At 45.5% G+C, this 18,709-nt stretch overlaps 1 protein-coding gene across 1 annotated transcript; it reads left to right on the forward strand.

The window, feature by feature from the left end:
• Positions 1 to 16,629: 16,629 nt before the first annotated feature.
• LOC125553005 (probable inorganic phosphate transporter 1-8) lies at positions 16,630 to 18,709 on the forward strand. Its single transcript, XM_048716734.1, has one exon. It carries the CDS (start codon positions 16,724 to 16,726, stop codon positions 18,332 to 18,334), a length of 1,611 nt encoding a protein of 536 aa, XP_048572691.1. The 5' UTR covers positions 16,630 to 16,723; the 3' UTR covers positions 18,335 to 18,709.

Below are 18,709 nucleotides of genomic sequence, written 5' to 3' on the forward strand. Positions count from 1 at the left end.
GACGACGACTAGTTCCTTGTGCGCTTTTTGGCTCCTCCCCCCATGCCGGCTATCTTCTTCGCCTTCCTAGGAAGAGCAACACGCTCCGGCTCCGGCTCCGGTTCCTCCCCGTCATCCACATAGTCATCCAAAGCCGCCATCCGCGAGGTGCCGACCGTCCTTTTGCCTCTTTGGGTGAAGTCTTCAGGTGTGTATTTATTGATTCCCTTCCTAGGCTTTAACTCGTATGCTGACCGAACTTGATAGGTCCCCAAGGTCATATCATCAGGAACCTATTACAAAAACAAAAGATATGGAAAAGACCGTGTATGAGGGTAAAGTTAGCAATGCATCAACAATTAAATATATGCTCATGCCATACCTCTTGGGTGACCACACCCACATCCTCATCCTCCAAAGGATCACCATAGCCAGAAGTGGGATCTGATGGTGTCACCGACCTAGACCGTTCTGGTGATACATACTCGGGGTCACGACAACCGACAAGGTTTGATAGCCACCTTAACCTTTGGCCCTGGCGCTGCAACATGTACAAGTGAATGAGATATCGAACGTAGCAAGACATGTTAAGTGGTAGTTTGAAGGAGATGTGAACCTTAATGAATTCTTGAAGTGCACCTTCCCCATCGCTTTTCCCCACTGGGGTTGTCTCCAGAATAGTCTCGGTCTCATCAACTGCTTTCTTGATCTGGGCACGCTATGAACAGAAACAACATTATCGTGTTAGGCAAGTGAAGATGTGAATAGTGCAAATGGAAAAGCAAAAAGGGGAAAATACCACAAAGTTCATCATTGGAGCTGAAGGGACTGATGTGCCTTTCCTGACTAATGTGTTGTACTCGTGCTGGGTTAGCTCATCGAAAATGGTGGAATCTTCCAAAATCTCCCGAGCATACGCCGGCTTGCATACCTCTACACGGGTACTTGCAAGAAACCTTGCGAGATAGTTGTTGAACGCGATCGGGCAGTGCTCACGAAGTTGGGCTCGTTTTCTAGCCTTAGCTTGCTCCACACTAAGCACGAACTGTACGACATACTTCCTGTGATGCTTGGCCCAATCCTTGACCTTCCGCTGCCTTTTCCTATCCAACCTGCAAGTTAGAAACAGAATATTAGCACCATCGAAACTGCCGAGAAGCTGCTAACTGCTCAAGGTTAATTATATCTTACGAGTGTAGCAACTTGTCCGTGTCCTCCCACTCCGGCGGGCGTGGCTGGAACAAACCAAACTGGTGGTACACCCGATGTGGCAGGTGAAGCTCAACCGCCCAGTTGCATATGAGTGGGCACCGCATATGCCAAAGATCCCTGTCCCTAGTGCACATCGGATTCAGTCTGAACTCTATAGGGTTGCCAAAAATATCCCCTCTTCCATACAGCTCCCATTCCACCTGCAAAATAGCATAGAATGCAAAATTGATTTCGAGTTACGATAGAAGCATGAGAATCACTTATGCAATGTCGAGTCACCTGCTCAGCCGTGATCGTGTCCAGCTCGCTCTTGTACAACTTGTACATGACCGAGGGATCATCCGTCGTCTCATTTAACACATCCCACTTGTAAGCCCAAGTGGGGAGCTGTAGTGGGTCGTCTTTGTCGTCCCAATCCTCATACTTCACGGTCTTCGGTCGTCCAACCGGCAAACTCTCCAAGCTCCATATGGAAAGTGCGAGCATACAACCACCAATACCTCCAGATGGCCTACAAGAGGCGTCATCCAACTGCGCATAAAAGAGAACATGGTTGAATTAACAGGAAGATCGCATTGATAATGTAGCAATGAAGTGAAAAAGAAACAACTTTATACATGTCTATACAAGTAAGCCAGTGTCGTCGAACCCCAACTCCATTTGCTATCGAAGACGGTCAACGCCTTCAGCTACATCCATGGATCATTCTTGCCTATGCCATCAGCAAACATAGTCCTGGATATAACATACCACATGTACACACGAGCATATGTCTTAACCTCATCCTCATTAGCTTCCTCAAGGCAAGTACCAAAGTTCCATGCAATCCACGTGAAAGGAGCACCGGTTGCGACTCTTTCCTTCTTCTGGTCTTCTGCTTCTGGTTCCCGAGGCTCCGGAGGAACCATACCAATAAGGGCATGCATCTGCTCGCGCCACCCATCAGAATCGGTGTTCATACATAGAGGATTTCCCTCGATAGGAAGACCGGCGATCATAGCAATATCCTGGAGCATCACGGTCATCTCCCCGGTTCGAAGATGGAAACTGTGTGTCTCCGGCCTCCAACGATCAATAAGCGTGGTGATTGCTGCAGCATTGTGGGATGGCGTCGACCGGCTGACCAACTGAATGAACGGGAGAAGTCCTATCTCCCTTACATATGGTGTGTATCGCTCATCATAGCGCATCCCCCAAGGTTGACCCCGTGAGACTGAAGCTTCAGAGGTGCAAGCTCCTACAAACAAACAAATCATAAAATTACATATGGGGCATTTGTGTTTGAAATAAACACAAAATTCATAACACCGGTCACTTTCATTATTACCCGCTGCTCCACCGACATAGCGTACGACCGGTGTTGATGGTCCCAGTGATCATCGAGAAGCCAAACCATCCTAACAATTTCAAACAAAGCTTTCTTGTCAACACGATTATCTTTTGAATACAAATAAACTAAAGTACGCCTACTATATGCAAAATTCAAAGCATATGTTGTTGGGGAACGTAGTAATTTCAAAAAAAATTCTACGCACACGCAAGATCATGGTGATGCATAGCAACGAGAGGGGAGAGTGTGATCTACGTACCCTTGTAGATCGACAACAGAAGCGTTTGGTTGATGTAGTCGTACGTCTCCACGGCCCGACCGATCAAGCACCGAAACTATGGCACCTCCGAGTTCTAGCACACGTTCAGCTCGATGACGATCCCCGGACTCCGATCCAGCAAATTGTCGGGGAAGAGTTCCGTCAGCACGACGGCGTGGTGACGATCTTGATGTACTACCGTCGTAGGGCTTCGCCTAAGCACCGCTACAAATATGAACGAGGTGGAATATGGTGGAGGGGGGCACCGCACACGGCTAAGGAACGATCACGAAGATCAACTTGTGTGTCTAGGGGTGCCCCCCTGCCCCCGTATATAAAGGAGCAAGGGGAGGAGGCCGGCCGGCCCCTATAGGCGCGCCAGGAGGAGTCCTCCTCCTAGTAGGAGTAGGACTCCTACTAGGAGGGGGAAAGAAGTGGGGAGGGAGAGGGAAAGGGGGGGCGCCGCCCCCCTCTCCTAGTCCAATTCGGACCAGGGGGGAGGAGGCGCGCAGCCCACCTCTGGCTGCCCCTCTCTCTCTCCACTAAGGCCCATATGGCCCATTACTTCTCCCGGGGGGGTTCCGGTAACCCTCCGGCTCTCCGGTTTTCTCCGAAATCACCCGGAACACTTCCGGTGTCCGAATATAGCCGTCCAATATATCAATCTTTATGTCTCGACCATTTCGAGACTCCTCGTCATGTCCGTGATCACATCCGGGACTTCGAACTAACTTCGGTACATCAAAACTCATAAACTCATAATATAACTGTCATCGAAACCTTAAGCGTGCGGACCCTACGGGTTCGAGAACAATGTAGACATGACCGAGACACGTCTCCGGTCAATAACCAATAGCGGAACCTGGATGCTCATATTGGCTCCTACATATTCTACGAAGATCTTTATCGGTCAGACCGCATAACAACATACGTTGTTCCCTTTGTCATCGGTATGTTACTTGCCCGAGATTCGATCGTCGGTATCTCAATACCTAGTTCAATCTCATTACTGGCAAGTCTCTTTACTCGTTTCGTAATACATCATCTCGCAACTAACTCATTAGTTGCAATGCTTGCAAGGCTTATGTGATGTGCATTACCGAGAGGGCCCAGAGATACCTCTCCGACAATCGGAGTGACAAATCCTAATCTCGAAATACGCCAACCCAACATGTACCTTTGGAGACACCTGTAGAGCACCTTTATAATCACCCATTTACGTTGTGACGTTTGGTAGCACACAAAGTGTTCCTCCGGCAAACGGGAGTTGCATAATCTCATAGTCATAGGAACATGTATAAGTCATAAAGAAAGCAATAGCAACATACTAAACGATCGGGTGCTAAGCTAATGGAATGGGTCATGTCAATCAGATCATTCACCTAATGATGTGATCTCGTTAATCAAATAACAACTCCTTGTTCATGGTTAGGAAACATAACCATCTTTGATTAACGAGCTAGTCAAGTAGAGGCATACTAGTGACGCTCTGTTTGTCTATGTATTCACACATGTATTATGTTTCCGGTTAATACAATTCTAGCATGAATAATAAACATTTATCATGATATAAGGAAATAAATAACAACTTTATTATTGCCTCTAGGGCATATTTCCTTCATATGTATGCAAAGCATTCTTGTCAATACAAATATAATTTTAATACAAATAAACTAAACTAGGCCTACTTCATGCAAGATTCAATACAAATATCTTTTCCATAGAAATAACATGTCAACCTATGGATTGGTGAAGGAATCCACGGACCAAATCGTCAGATCTGAAGGATTTGGGAGAGGGGTTGAGAGGGGGAGAGGAGAGGGCCGCCGCCGCGACTTCTTTTGTTTCTGTAACTGGTGCAATGGGGTGGGTGGGGGAGGAGAGGGCCGCCGCGGCTGTATCTAAGTCACAGTGCAGCGCCTAGCCACATTACATCTGTGGCGCCTAGCCACATTACATCTGTGGCGCCTAGCTTGGAGGCACTGCACTGCTGGGTGCGGGCCCAGGGACTGCCACGGTGGACAGAAGTGCAACGCCCCAGAGCTAGGCGCTGCACCGTAGGGTGTGGCCTGCATGTCGGGCGCCACACAAAAAGGTCAGCCGCGTGAAATAGTTTTACAGGCAGTTCATTCTATGATTTGATTTCGTCCATAGGTCAAAATTGTCAAATTTGCCTGCCATGTCCCACGTGTTATACTGCAATAGTAAGATGTTCGTGCCTCGCACGGACATGAACATCAAAATACATTGATCTGAAAGTTGTTTAGTTGACAAAGTATGTGGGGTCATCTCATGCGTAACAAATATCGATATGTTTTGCGGATATTCATTCTTCTCTAGAGCTCACAAGCATCTGGTGAATAGTAAATGTAGGCAAAGTAGATAAAAAATATCTTTTGCAAACAAAAGCATTCAAGTGTTCAACCTCCATCCAAAACTTTATGAAGAAATAACACTTATGGTGCTTTGTAAAAAATGATCTTTAAAAATCATTTTTCAGTATCGATTTTTTTTCTAGACCGCCATGAACGTTACTCAAGATGACTTGGAAGGGGGCAGAGGATATGGCGAGGAGAACGGGGTCGTGGTGGTGGTCGGCAATGCGGCCTGAGAGAAGACATGAGAGGCGTTGGGGCAGACGGCGCCGATGGCAACGACCTCTCCAGACCCTTCTTAGTTTTTTCCTGAGATGGCTAGATGAGGTGAGAGGGAGAGTAGCTGAACGTGAGAGGCACGGGGTTATATACAAATGAGGAGTGGAGTGCGGGGGTCTTTTTGCAAAACTAACATAGTTTGTCTCACATGCGTTGGATGTAAATCGAACGGTTGTAAATGAAGGATGACAGGCACACCCTCATCACCAACTCGGCTTTTTATAAGAGTAGAAATTGGACACACCAAATATGCATAGACATGTTCGGACATGTCCACAGACAACTTTAAGGAAGCCAGTCATCCAATTCAAGCGCCGCCGACAAGAATAATAGCCGCATCAACCACCGCATCATGCAGAGATTCCGACATTTCATTGCCGATATGGAGTTGCATGATCTTTATCTCAATGCCAACGTTACACTTGGTCCAATGAGCAACACAACCACACGCTCGTCTGGAATGAACGTGTTCTCTGCATTCCATCATGGGAGACGGTCACCCCAATTGCATGCTTTGTTGCTTGGCCTCCGTGGAATCGGACCACTACCCTTTGATCGTGGATTGTACTCCTTGCTCTCATGCCCCTATGCGCTTTCACTTTGACCTTTTCTGGCCGAAGCTTGATGGGTTTGGTGTAGCCCGACCCTGCCCCTTTGCGATGGATCTATGCACGCCTTAAGGCGGCGGCTAGGAGCCTGCAAAGCTGGAGTGTGAAGAAACTTGGGCATATTTCTCTCCAACTCCTCATCGTTCGTGAACTGATTTTGCCAAACTCGACGCTGCCCAGGACCTGCACCCTCTAGTCGCTAATAAGGCTTGGTTGCGGCGCAAGCTTAAGGGTTTCTACTTGGGGCTAGCCTCCCTGGAAAGATCGCTCGCACGACAACAGACTAGATTCTCCTGGTTGTGGCAAGGCGAGACCAATTCTGCCTTCTTCAAGATCCAAACCTCACCTACGAGCTTCGCATGGGGGACATGACCATCTACAATGAGCAGGACTTGGCGCGTGCGGTCTTTGAGCATTTCACATGCATCCTTGGCTCTTGCGAGGAGCGTCACTTCACCATCAACCTCGACAACAATGACCATCGTTGGTTTTCATCGGTTTTTCTTTTCTTTCTCATTTTCTTTTTTTCTTTATTTTTTGTTTCTTTCTTGGTTTCGACGGCTTTCTTTTCTTTTTCTTTTTTTCTTTATCAATTTTCACTGTTTTTTATTCTTTGGCACTTGTTTCTTTGCTTTACTTTTTTCTGTGATTTTCTTTGTTTTCTTGATTTTAATTTATTTTCTTTTTTTATTCGCATTTTCCATATATGTGAAGAACATTTGCAAATACACGTTTAACATTTGTTAATATCCGGTCAGCATTTTTCTATACACATTTTAAACATTTTTTGAAAACTTCATTCACATTTTTCAAATGCAAAACCAACTATTTTTGAATGCATGGTCCCCATCATTTCTATAAATATATATATTAAAATTTTCCAATGCTTGATTAGCATTTTTTAATACAAGATTGAGATTTTTTCAATACATGGTCAACATTTTTTCTATTCATATTCCATATTTGTTTTTCAAATGCTTGATTAGAATGCGTAAAATATATTTACTAATTTGAAAAACTTTGTTGGATCTTAAAAAATGTTCACGTATTTAAGAATTGTTCTTGGATTTGAGATATGTTCACAAATTCGAAACTTATCCATAATTTCCAAAAATGCTCAGTGTTCACCAACTCAAAAAGAATTTATGAATTAAAAGATATCCACAAATTGAAAACATGTTGGAACTATCAAAATCTATTGACAGTTTAAAAAATACATATTTGAATTTTGAAAAATGTTCACTGAGTTGAAAAATGTCCATGAATTTAAACATAAAAAGGAAAAGTATACATAAGTAAAAAGTAGAAGTAAATAAACGAAAAATAAAAGGGAGAGAGAGAGAGAGAGAGAGAGAGAGAGAGAAAAGAACGAAAAAAAATACTAGAGCCATCCCAAAGCAAGAAAGGAACTAGTTGGGCCGGGTCAAGTGTTCCTAGAGAGGAAGCAGGGGGTACGTGTTACACGCCAAAAAGGAGCCACCAGGCTGCCCTTTGTTTGTCAGGGAGCTCCTGTTCGGCGCCTGTTGCGTCCGAACAGTTCTTGGCGCTCACTGCAGCGCCCTCTTGCGCCGCCCCGCAATGGAGCAGCGCAGGAAACACCAAAAAACTGCAAAAACGAGCTTTCCCAGGAATAGACCTCGCAGCGTCGATTCCTTATCCGAGCTCACTAGAGCCATTGTGAACTTGCGACTGGTAATGGCGCCACTAATATATGAACAAGTGTGGCCGCGCTATTTGCTGCACAACACGGTATGTTGTATCACTTAGATTTTTGAATTATTGAGAAAAATCATGAATTTGAATTTTTTTCATTGGTTTTAAAAACTGCATCATTTTTTAAGAAAAGTTCACAAACTTACAAAAGTTCATGACAAAATGGAAAAAGTTCACCGCTTTTGAAAAAGTTTCATATATTTTTAAAATATTTCATAATTTTTAAAAAGTTCATCAATTCAGACAAAAAAAATCATCAATTTTCAAAAAAGTTCACAAATTTGAAAAAAGGATCATCAAAATTGAAGAAAAATTCATCAAATTTGAAAAAAAAATCAACAATTTTATAAAAGAATTCACAAAAACTTGGAAAAAGTTCATCGATTTTTAAGAAAACACAAATTCAAGGAAATTTCATCGAAATGAAAAAAAGTACATGAATTTTCAATAAAATCACAAATTTCAAGAAAAGTTCATCGAATTTCAAAACAGTTCAACAAAAATTTAAAAAATTCATCGGATTGAAGAAAAAGTTCATGTATTTGGAAACAATTCATCGAACCAAGAAGTAAAAAACAGAAAAGAAAAAGAAAAAAAGAAAAATGGAAAAGGGAGAAAAAGGAAAATGGAGAAATAAGGAATAAAATATGGAAAAACTTGATGGTTACTAGATCCCGTGGCGCCGTGGTTACGCCTCATACATCGATGAGGGGGGTCACATGTTCAATTCACAACAAACAAGTTTGTTTTTGCGGATTGATTAACACAAAAAATGCTATATTGGCCGGCCCAGTGTGGTGGCATTTCAGGTAACTGTTTGTAAAAAGGTATGGCTAGATCTCAGTCTACTCAGAGTTAATCAAGTCTCAGTCAAGTAACATAGCATGCAAGTGAGAAAAAGAAAAAAATTGAAAAACAAATTCTGCACAAATCTCAATGTAAGATCTTACGGATATAGCATTGGCTAAGACTTCGTTAAGTCTCAGTCGACTAAGACTTAGCAAGACCGTTTGTAAAAAACACAGTAAGGGACGCCTCAAGCGCCAAATAGGAATTGCTTGTCTCGCAATAGGAGACGTAGGCACCCCAGGCAACATAGGCCATTAATGGCCCGTCCGGAATAAATTACAAGCCCATATTTCATAGCATATCATATCTGGAGGGGGTGTGGCCCACTATCTTTGTCCTGGCTGGGCCTCGTCAAGTGATCCCACTACTCACAACAAACACTAGTTTGTTTTTTGAGGGGTAACAATGACTAGCTAATGCGAAAGATTGTTTTTTTTAAACAAGTTAACGTGAAAGGTTAAAGCGCCCAAGCTTAGTTTAAAATAATTCATGCACTAAAAAAAGAACTCAAAAAGGTCGTGCAGTTTAAAAAAAATCATGAATTTGAGAAAATAATTCATGGATTTGAAAAAAGTTTGCGAATTTGAAAAAAGTTAGTGGATTTGAAAAACAATTGAGGGGTATGAAAAAAAATCACAGATTCAAGAAAGTTCACTCAGTTCAGAAAAAAAACTTTGCGGATTGGTAAAGATGTTCACAATTTCGAAAAAGTTCACACATTTTAAAAGTTTGCATGTTTGAAAAGATGTTCACGAATTTGAAAAAAGTTTGCGTATTTATCTTTTGCGATTTTGAAAATTTCGCGCATTTGAAAAAAGTTAATGGATTTGGAAAAAAAACTTTCCTAAAAAATAGAAAAATAGAAGGGAAAAGAATAAAATGAAAAGAATAAAACTGGGTGAAAAATTAGCAAAACCGAGTGACAACTGCAGAAAGAGAAATAATGGACTGGATGCTTCCAAAACCGGCCAAAAGCTTCCCAAAACTGGGAAGGCAAAACACTTAGATGGGTCGACCTAGTGCGAGACTAGTGAAGGGGAGCCTGCATTCGCGTTTGCCCATATTCAGCGTGTTCACCGCCGAATATGTATTTGTAGTGCCCTGCCCTTGCCCATGTGAGAGGAACTGACAAACCCCTAACTATGTCGCCGCCGATCGTCCAGCATCCACCTAACGATCCCGACGCCCTTCCGCCCTATGTGGATCTGCCCAATAATTCCTGCTATTCGCTCTCCCAAATCTCAGTTTCTCTTGGTACTTTGCCTTGATTGTGTGTTGATATGCATGATTCCTCATCTGAATCCTTCATTAGTTCCATGCTCTTTCCCTTGCAAAGTCTCTTTTGTTTAGGGTTTAATAGTTAGTTTTGTACTTCTATAGTTTTGTCAATGTGGAAATTCATTAGTTTTCTAAGTTCTCAAAAATCATGTAGTTTTGTACGTCATTAGTTTGTACTTCTATAGATACTTTTGGGTTAATTTTGGGTTGAAGCACATTCAGTATTGTGTTCATATTCTTATTAGTTATGCAACAGAGCTTAACTTCGTATGCCTTGAAATTAGGGTAGTTTTGGGTGTAATTTTTGGCCTGGGGTATCACCCAATCTTGGCGACATCATTGAAGACATGCATATGGAGAAAATGAGTTCTCCGGCGCACGGGGGTTCCTGTGCATGGGAAAACCATTGATTTTCTTGGAGATTTGAAGTCATGTATGGGTACTACTCATAGTTTGTCCCGTGCATTCCCGGGCACGAAACTAGCGCCGCCAGCCACCGCCCTCTTCTCTCCACTCTATCTTCATAGTTGTCGCCAAGCGAAGCCCGCGCGGCATCGTAGGCGGTGGGGCGACTCATTTCTCTCATGTGCACTCAGGTTGCGCAGGGAACTCCGTTGCAAGAGGGGCCGGATCTCCTCCAGGCGAGCGGCATGATGGTGCTCCCATACAACAATAATAAAAATGGTGCATGCATGCACAGGCACGACAAAAAATCCTCTCAGAGGGAGGGGTGTTTTGGCTCCCGGGAGCACGAGCTCCCGGATGAACAGTAATGCAAAAAAATAGTAAATGTTTTCAAAAAATTCTGATTTTTTTGTAGATGTTCGTGTTAGTGTCGCAAGAATGCTTGACAATTTTCATGTGAGTCGGTGCAAAAAAAAAGAAATTAGGTGACATTTGGTGTTCACTTTGTTTTTTTTTTCAGAGCCCAAAATGCTTAACCTTTTTGCCTTAAAATTTGTAGGTAGCATTTGAATGTGACTAAGATCACATAAAATATTTGTCTTGAATTTTTTTGTCATTTCAAAACTTACTTTTGGGCCCAGGGGCACGTGCTTTCGGGAGGCGAATTGAATTTCCGATGAAGCTATCAATATGTTTATGCTCTCACAAAGAAAAAAAATGTCACAACTACAGGTGATGCAGAAATGTAGGTACTGACTGACAAGCACATGAGAAGAACTCAAGCTAGTATGATATACTTCCCCAGCTACTTATGAGAACACCATCTGCAATTGTCTAAATCTTTATCGAAAAAAATATATGCAATTGTCTACATAGATGGTTATGGCCAAACCGAGGTCTAACACTGAAGTAACCGAAAAGGAGAAGTGTGGGCATTGTTGCATAAATTAAGTGCGAGACCAAATCTAGATGTACAGATGCTTTATTTACTTGTACACATTGGCATCAATGAGCAAGATCAACCAACAAGAAAGTACCAATTTTAAAAAAATCAATAGAGTAATGCGTCATGTACTCATAAGTAGTTCAATAAGAAAAAGAGTAACGGACCCTCAACGTCATGTACTCATAAGTAGTTCAATAAGAAAAAGAGTAACGGACCCTCACAAAAAAGAGAGTAATGGAAGTATGGCTACTGAATACTGCTCAATGATCTCACTGCATACAAAAGGAAATCTTACAATTTCAATTAAATTCAGTTCACAAAGAGAGCATGTGTGCATCCCTCATATCCATTGGAATTTTGGGATAACTATGGAGCTTGAATATGGCCAAACAAGCGCAAGCCAGCCAGGCAAAGCTAGTTGATTTTACCATCTTCATTTCCATCAACCATTGTCGTTACGGTGTATAAGTCATTCGCACGCTATGTGAATGACTTATACACGGAGACAGAGGTAGAAAGGCCAGGGAAACTGGGCAGCAAGGTATCATGCATGCCAACACAGTGAACATTGCTCCCTAAAAAAACAGTAACACTACACCTTTGTTGGGCCAAATGAGGTAAAGATGGAACAGTACACCACCAAGAGTAACTAGGTAACATAATTACTTTAGAACTTTCAAAATCGACAGGATTTTAAGAAAAGTTATACCCATGCTGAAAACAACAAGAGGCCACACCAACTTTTGCCAAACAAATATGCCGTTACAGTTTATTTATTTTTTGGGTAAGGCTGGTGTTCTCAAGAACAGAAAACAGGAGAATTTTTATACGTAACACAGAACACATGAGAACCAGTCATGCCGCAATAACCCACGAACAGCACAGGTGCATGTTAGTACCAAATGCAGATTTTGTATTATTAGCCCATCAATTAACTAACCAAATTAAGCCCTACTAATCATCAATAGCTAAGACGAGGCATATGATTGCATTGTATCGTATCTATTCTGTCTCCTTCAATGTGAACCATCAAACTGCTATCCGGAGCTGGCCGTTATATTTTATCTGAATTGGGCGGTCATCGTCAACGGCTTAACCGGATATCCACGAGCATATGCCATGAATCCCTTTGCATGCATGATCGTCCGGATTCACGGTATTTTCTATATATACGCTCATATGAAGGGGCGTCCTATGCTTGTTGTCTACACTCTCGTGGGAAACAAAAATGCTACACCTACACCGTGGAAAAACATAGACATAGACATGGGTGCTGCGGCCGACAAATGCCGTGTGGTTTACACGGAGCCAAACCAAAGATTGTCAAATTTGTGTACTCACACCTTGTCCTCCTGGGACACTCTTTAGGTTGAGACTTGTTTTTTTGAAGGAGCCGAAACTCTATATAAATCAAACATCAGCATTACAAGAGAACCCCTAAAACATAAAAAAATACAATACATACATCTTTCCATCCCGCGAATGACAATGGCGCACGGATGTTGTTGTTGGCACTCCACGGCGTCGTCCAACAAAAGAGTAGTATCCACACAGACTACTAGAAAGTGTCAGCAACATCATCCCCAAAAGGTCCATGGCCCGAAGAAGAAAATCACACTGGGTCGATGCGTAGGCGTTCGTTCGGGTCGATGAAAAGACTAGATTGGCATCGTTAATGCAAACAACTCCGACTCGATGAAGACGCGAGCAACTACCGCTGTTTCCACGGAGAGAAAGGCAAACTTGTCGACCTGACCTTGTTGTTAGATTCCATGGCACACGCACTGCCGAAACCGGGTGAGACTTTTAAACATTGCCGCCACTACCTCCGGATGGGCCGAAGTCATGGACAACAAAGACCCTGTCCACCAAAGCCCGTCGATGGATCCGATTATGCATGCACCGCCTAGACCAGAGAAGAAGTCGGAGAAACCATTATTGAACACCGCCACCGCCACTGTCATCTAAAGGGTCGGAGTGAAAGAACAAATGAAGACCTACCTAATGCCCCTCCGACGAACGAAACTACGAATTGTTGCCACCCCCTGCACCCCCATCGATGGAACCAACCGAAGAGGAGACCGGCGAAGGAGGGTGACGATGGTAGAGGAACCCAAGATCGCCTTTGGGTCTGGGCCTGCCTCTCATAGGTGGATGGGAGTTTAGATCGATCGAGACTTCAGAATCTAAAGATTCCATGATCGGATATACCATGGAGTTGTTGATCCCAAGAGTTCCCACGTAGTTGCTCTCATGTTTAGTTTAGTGATCTCTAGATAGCAACCAAAATGCAAGAGGACATGAAACCGTGTTCCCGACTGGATTACAAAATGCATCTCCCCTTGTGTCATCGGCTTAGTAGTAAATACTCCCTCCACTCACAAATATAAGATGTACTAACCTTTTTCTGAATTGGATGCATATATAGACACGTTTTAGTGTGTTTGTTCATTCATTTCAGTCCGTATGTAGCCCATATTGAGATATCCATAACTTCTTATATTTGTGAACGGAGGAAGTATGAAAAACTTGCATTATTTCTTGAATAAGAAATAAATATTGCAACCTACCAAGATACCAATTTCCCTCCTGTCACACCGGTTGACCGGTAGGTAGGCACGTTGCTTCAAATTATGGCACACTTGACACAGTTGGCACCGTGCTTGACTTGACGTTCAAAAAGAAAAGACGGCCTACTGTTGGTTCGTGTGAAAGACCCAATTTTGGTAATTAAAGTTATCACAGGAATTCTTAAAGCGGCTAAGACTACTTGAGGCGTATATAATATGCAATGTTCGTTGAGTTTACTTCTTCTTTTCTTTTCGAAACTCATTAAATTTGCTTTATTAATTATGGCGGAGTCATGGGTTATCCAAGCTGAACTATTTAGGAGTGTGAGTTTCGATAGCTGGGTTCAGATGATATTTCTCATTATGTCGCCATCAACGACAAAGGATAGGGATATCGAGCGGGTCTTCTTGTGCATGTTCCGACTCGTGTTTAATTTTTATTTATTTTTTACTTTTTTACAGCAGTGGCACCCGCTCTGTAGACAGCGGGACGAGTCCTGGTTTACCTGCATGTAGGATGGTCTTCAGGAGGTCAGCTCTGGGGAGTCATGTATCTTCTGCTTTTGGGCATCTCTTATGTTGTTGCCTTAGCAGACCTCTTGTTTTCGTCGGGATTCACAATATTTTTATACTCCTATGAAGCGTTTTGTGCTTGTCGTCTCAATTCTCGTGGAAAAGCATAATCATGGGTACCAGTACGACGGCCGCCAAATGCCATGTGTGTTCTGCACGGAGCCAAAACAAAGGTTGTCAAATTTGTCTACTCACATACGTATACGTAGGCTGTTCTCATCTACGTACGTGTGTTGTGTCACCTCGTCCTCCTGGGACACGCTTCAGTTCAGATAAATAAGATTCCAGGATATGCCATCAGACCGTTGATCCCAAGAGTTCTCAGGAAGTTTGGTTTAGTTTAGGAAACTGGATAGCAGCCAAACGGCAAGAGGACATGAAAGCGCGTTCCCGGCCGGACTACAAAATGCATCCGTCACCCCCCATGACATCGTTCAGTGAATTATTAGGGAATATTGCTTCTTGAATAAGAAATAAATGTTGCAGCTCTCAGACATCAATTAACGGCTCCTTCCGCACCGGTGGGTACGTTGCTTCAGATTGAGCACGCTTGACACAATTGTTTGACTTGACGTTCAAAAACTAAGCACATCGGGCTGTAGGTTCGTGTGAAAGGCCCAAGGTAGACGAATTGTTAAAGCAGCTAGCTAAGACTTGAGGAGTATATAGAATATGCAATTATCGTTGAATTTGCTTCTTCCATTTCTTTTTGGAACTCAACAAATTTGCTTGTTAGCTATGGAGTAGTTGTGAGTCATCGAAATTAAACAATTTAATAAGGGTTTTGATATCTAGGTTCAGATGATATTTATCATGACGTCGATGGAGAGTGTCGTGTGATGTGTGGTGCTTTCGATTTGTCTGGGATGCCCCCACCCCCCCTCCTTTCTCGATGGTGTGTGGAGGATTGCCAGGCGAAAGTCCAGTTCCAACCTTTGGTTGGTGCCACGGCACAATGCTATCGGTCCCCTCCTTGGAGGCCTTTTTTTGTGGAGCTCCATTATTCCACCCCCGTGGGGTTGTGGGCTCATCGGGATAAATCCCTAGCAGGCGACGACGGTGGTTGCGTCGCTTCCTCCTTGGAGGTGTTGGGTTCAGCACATAGCAACATGCATGGATCTCTTATCCATCAGCGGCAATGGTGCCATGTGGTTACTCTTTGTGTGGCTGAGGGCCCGGTCTCGAGAAACAATGTGTGTATGTGTTGGGGGGGGGGGGGGGGGGGGGGGGGGCGGGGGGGGGGTACGACCCATGAGTTGACTAAATGTGAGAAGAAGCTCTAGATGGAGTTGGGCGGGCCATGGCCCATTCGGCCTTGCCTAAGCTCCGCCAGTGCTTGAGCCACCAGGGACGACGAGGGGGCGAGGGTGTTGACTTGGTTGACGCGCCCCAGAGCAAGCGGTGGCATGTTGAAACCGTGGCCGTAGAAAGTGTGGTCGACGGACCATGCATGGTCTCGTGTGAGGTCATTGAGAAGGGCTCCTCCACAACATAGTGGTATTCTCCGCACTCGGATATGAGTAATGCTACAACTGCAGAGGGCTTAGACTGGTTGTAATGAGGAGTGTCATATAATAGTATCATAGTGTATCTTTTTAGGGTAATTGCAATATTTTTGTTGATAGTTTACCAAGCTGACCACTTGGTATATTATTATAGTGTATGGTATTACATCCGTAATGCATTGTATCACATGTTGGTATCATGGCGGACTATATTTGTTGCCATGCATAACACAAAGTATCACATCGTTTAATATGATATGATATCATGATATGATACTCAAGCATCTTTTTCTTCATTTAATTTTATGTCAACTCATCAAAATTGCTTAATTAAGATGCATAATACTACCTATGGTACTCCCATCACGGACAGCCTTATCGAAGTTTTACAGCCTCGGCTGATGTGGGCTATTTTGGTTGGTAATTTGGAGGAAGCAGGGCCCACCCTAAAGCGGTGATTATTGGGACGAGAAGGATGAGTCCGTTAACTCTGTAAATATCACCTTGCAAGTCTTAACATTTTGTCTTGGATGTTGATAGATTGCATTCAGATGATATTATTTCCCATGCCGCATGATATCCTTGTCAACGATGGAGCATGGAAATTCCCCAGGATGGTAACAGCTTTACATGCAGTGAAACTTCATGCTCGAGGGAGCCAAGACAAGAGAACATAATAATATCAACCAAATATTCGCGGTGACACCCAGCTCTCCTCGATCGGCTACTTATACCAGATAGCCGGCCCATAATTCCTGCACCACAACACAAGAAAGTCTTGCGGCCGGCCGGCACCGTCGTCTAGCTCCCACACTCGCACCGTTGCCCTGTGCAGCAGCAGCATGGCGCGGTCGGAGCAGCAGGGGCTGCAGGTGCTGAGCGCGCTGGACGCGGCCAAGACGCAGTGGTACCACTTCACGGCCATCGTCGTCGCCGGCATGGGCTTCTTCACCGACGCCTACGACCTCTTCTGCATCTCCCTCGTCACCAAGCTCCTCGGCCGCATCTACTACACCGACCTCTCCAAGCCCGACCCCGGCACGCTGCCCCCCGGCGTCGCCGCCGCCGTCAACGGCGTCGCCTTCTGCGGCACGCTCGCCGGCCAGCTCTTCTTCGGCTGGCTCGGCGACAAGATGGGCCGCAAGAGCGTCTACGGCATGACGCTGATTCTCATGGTCATCTGCTCCATCGGCTCGGGGCTCTCCTTCGCGCACACCCCCAAGAGCGTCATGGCCACGCTCTGCTTCTTCCGCTTCTGGCTCGGCTTCGGCATCGGCGGCGACTACCCGCTCTCCGCCACCATCATGTCCGAGTACGCCAACAAGAAGACCCGCGGCGCCTTCATCGCCGCTGTCTTCGCCATGCAGGGCTTCGGCATCCTCGCCGGCGGCATCGTCACCCTCATCATCTCCTCCGCCTTCCGCGCCGGCTTCCACGAGCCGGCCTACCAAGACGACCGCGTCGCCTCCACCGGCACCGAGGCCGACTTCGTCTGGCGCATCATCCTCATGCTCGGCGCCCTGCCGGCCCTGCTCACCTACTACTGGCGGATGAAGATGCCCGAGACGGCGCGCTACACCGCCCTCGTCGCCAAGAACGCCAAGCTCGCCGCCGCCGACATGTCCAAGGTGCTGCAGGTGGAGCTCGAGGACGAGACAGAGAAGATGGACGAGATGGTGAGCCGCGGGGCCAACGACTTCGGCCTCTTCTCGCCGCAGTTCGCGCGGCGCCACGGCCTCCACCTCGTCGGCACGGCGACAACCTGGTTCCTGCTGGACATCGCCTTCTACAGCCAGAACCTGTTCCAGAAGGACATCTTCACGAGCATCAACTGGATCCCCAAGGCGCGCACCATGAGCGCGCTCGACGAGGTGTTCCGCATCTCCCGCGCGCAGACGCTCATCGCCCTCTGCGGCACCGTGCCCGGCTACTGGTTCACCGTCTTCCTCATCGACGTCGTCGGCCGCTTCGCCATCCAGCTCATGGGCTTCTTCATGATGACCGTCTTCATGCTCGGCCTCGCCGTGCCCTACCACCACTGGACCACCCCCGGCAACCAGATCGGCTTCGTCGTCATGTACGCCTTCACCTTCTTCTTCGCCAACTTCGGGCCCAACGCCACCACCTTCGTCGTGCCCGCCGAGATCTTCCCGGCCAGGCTGCGCTCCACGTGCCACGGGATCTCCGCCGCCGCGGGGAAGGCCGGCGCCATGATCGGGGCGTTCGGCTTCCTCTACGCGGCGCAGGACCCGCACAAGCCGGACGCCGGGTACAGGCCAGGCATCGGCGTGCGCAACTCCCTCTTCGTGCTCGCGGGGGTCAACCTGCTGGGCTTCATGTTCACCTTCCTGGTGCCGGAGGCCAACGGGAAGTCGCTCGAGGAGATGTCCGGCGAGGCCCAGGACAACGAGGACCAGGCACGCGCCGCCGCCGTGCAGCCGTCCACGGCGTAGGCCGCCATATATTCGTGCGTGCGTGCTAGCGAGGCAGCTGCATGCAGGCTGTCCACGTTAGTCTGCTCAAAGATTCTGATTTGTTTTATGATAAACGATAGATCCAGGTGCAAGTACTCAAAGCACAATATGTTTGCCGGGCCAGCTCATGTATATGTCCATAATATATAGATAAAAAACAATGTGTCAAAGCTTAGAGAGTGAGCTACCACTTGCTCGACAGTTGGTGAATGATGAGTCGTAAGCTGATGCATCTCTTCGTAGCCAAATTAAAGAACCTCAGGTCAACGAAAGAGAAAGCTCAAACTGTAATTGCACTCTGAGATGGATAACTTTAATTAGAGATCCCACCCATGGATCTTCTTTTTGCCTTTG

The sequence above is a fragment of the Triticum urartu genome, chromosome 4 (genome assembly GCF_003073215.2).
Source record: "Triticum urartu cultivar G1812 chromosome 4, Tu2.1, whole genome shotgun sequence".
Lineage (NCBI taxonomy): Eukaryota > Viridiplantae > Streptophyta > Magnoliopsida > Poales > Poaceae > Triticum > Triticum urartu.

Excerpts from the sequence above, each read along its gene's own strand:
- LOC125553005 (XM_048716734.1), top strand. The coding sequence starts at position 16,724 with ATGGCGCGGTCGGAGCAGCAGGGGCTGCAGGTGCTGAGCGCGCTGGAC.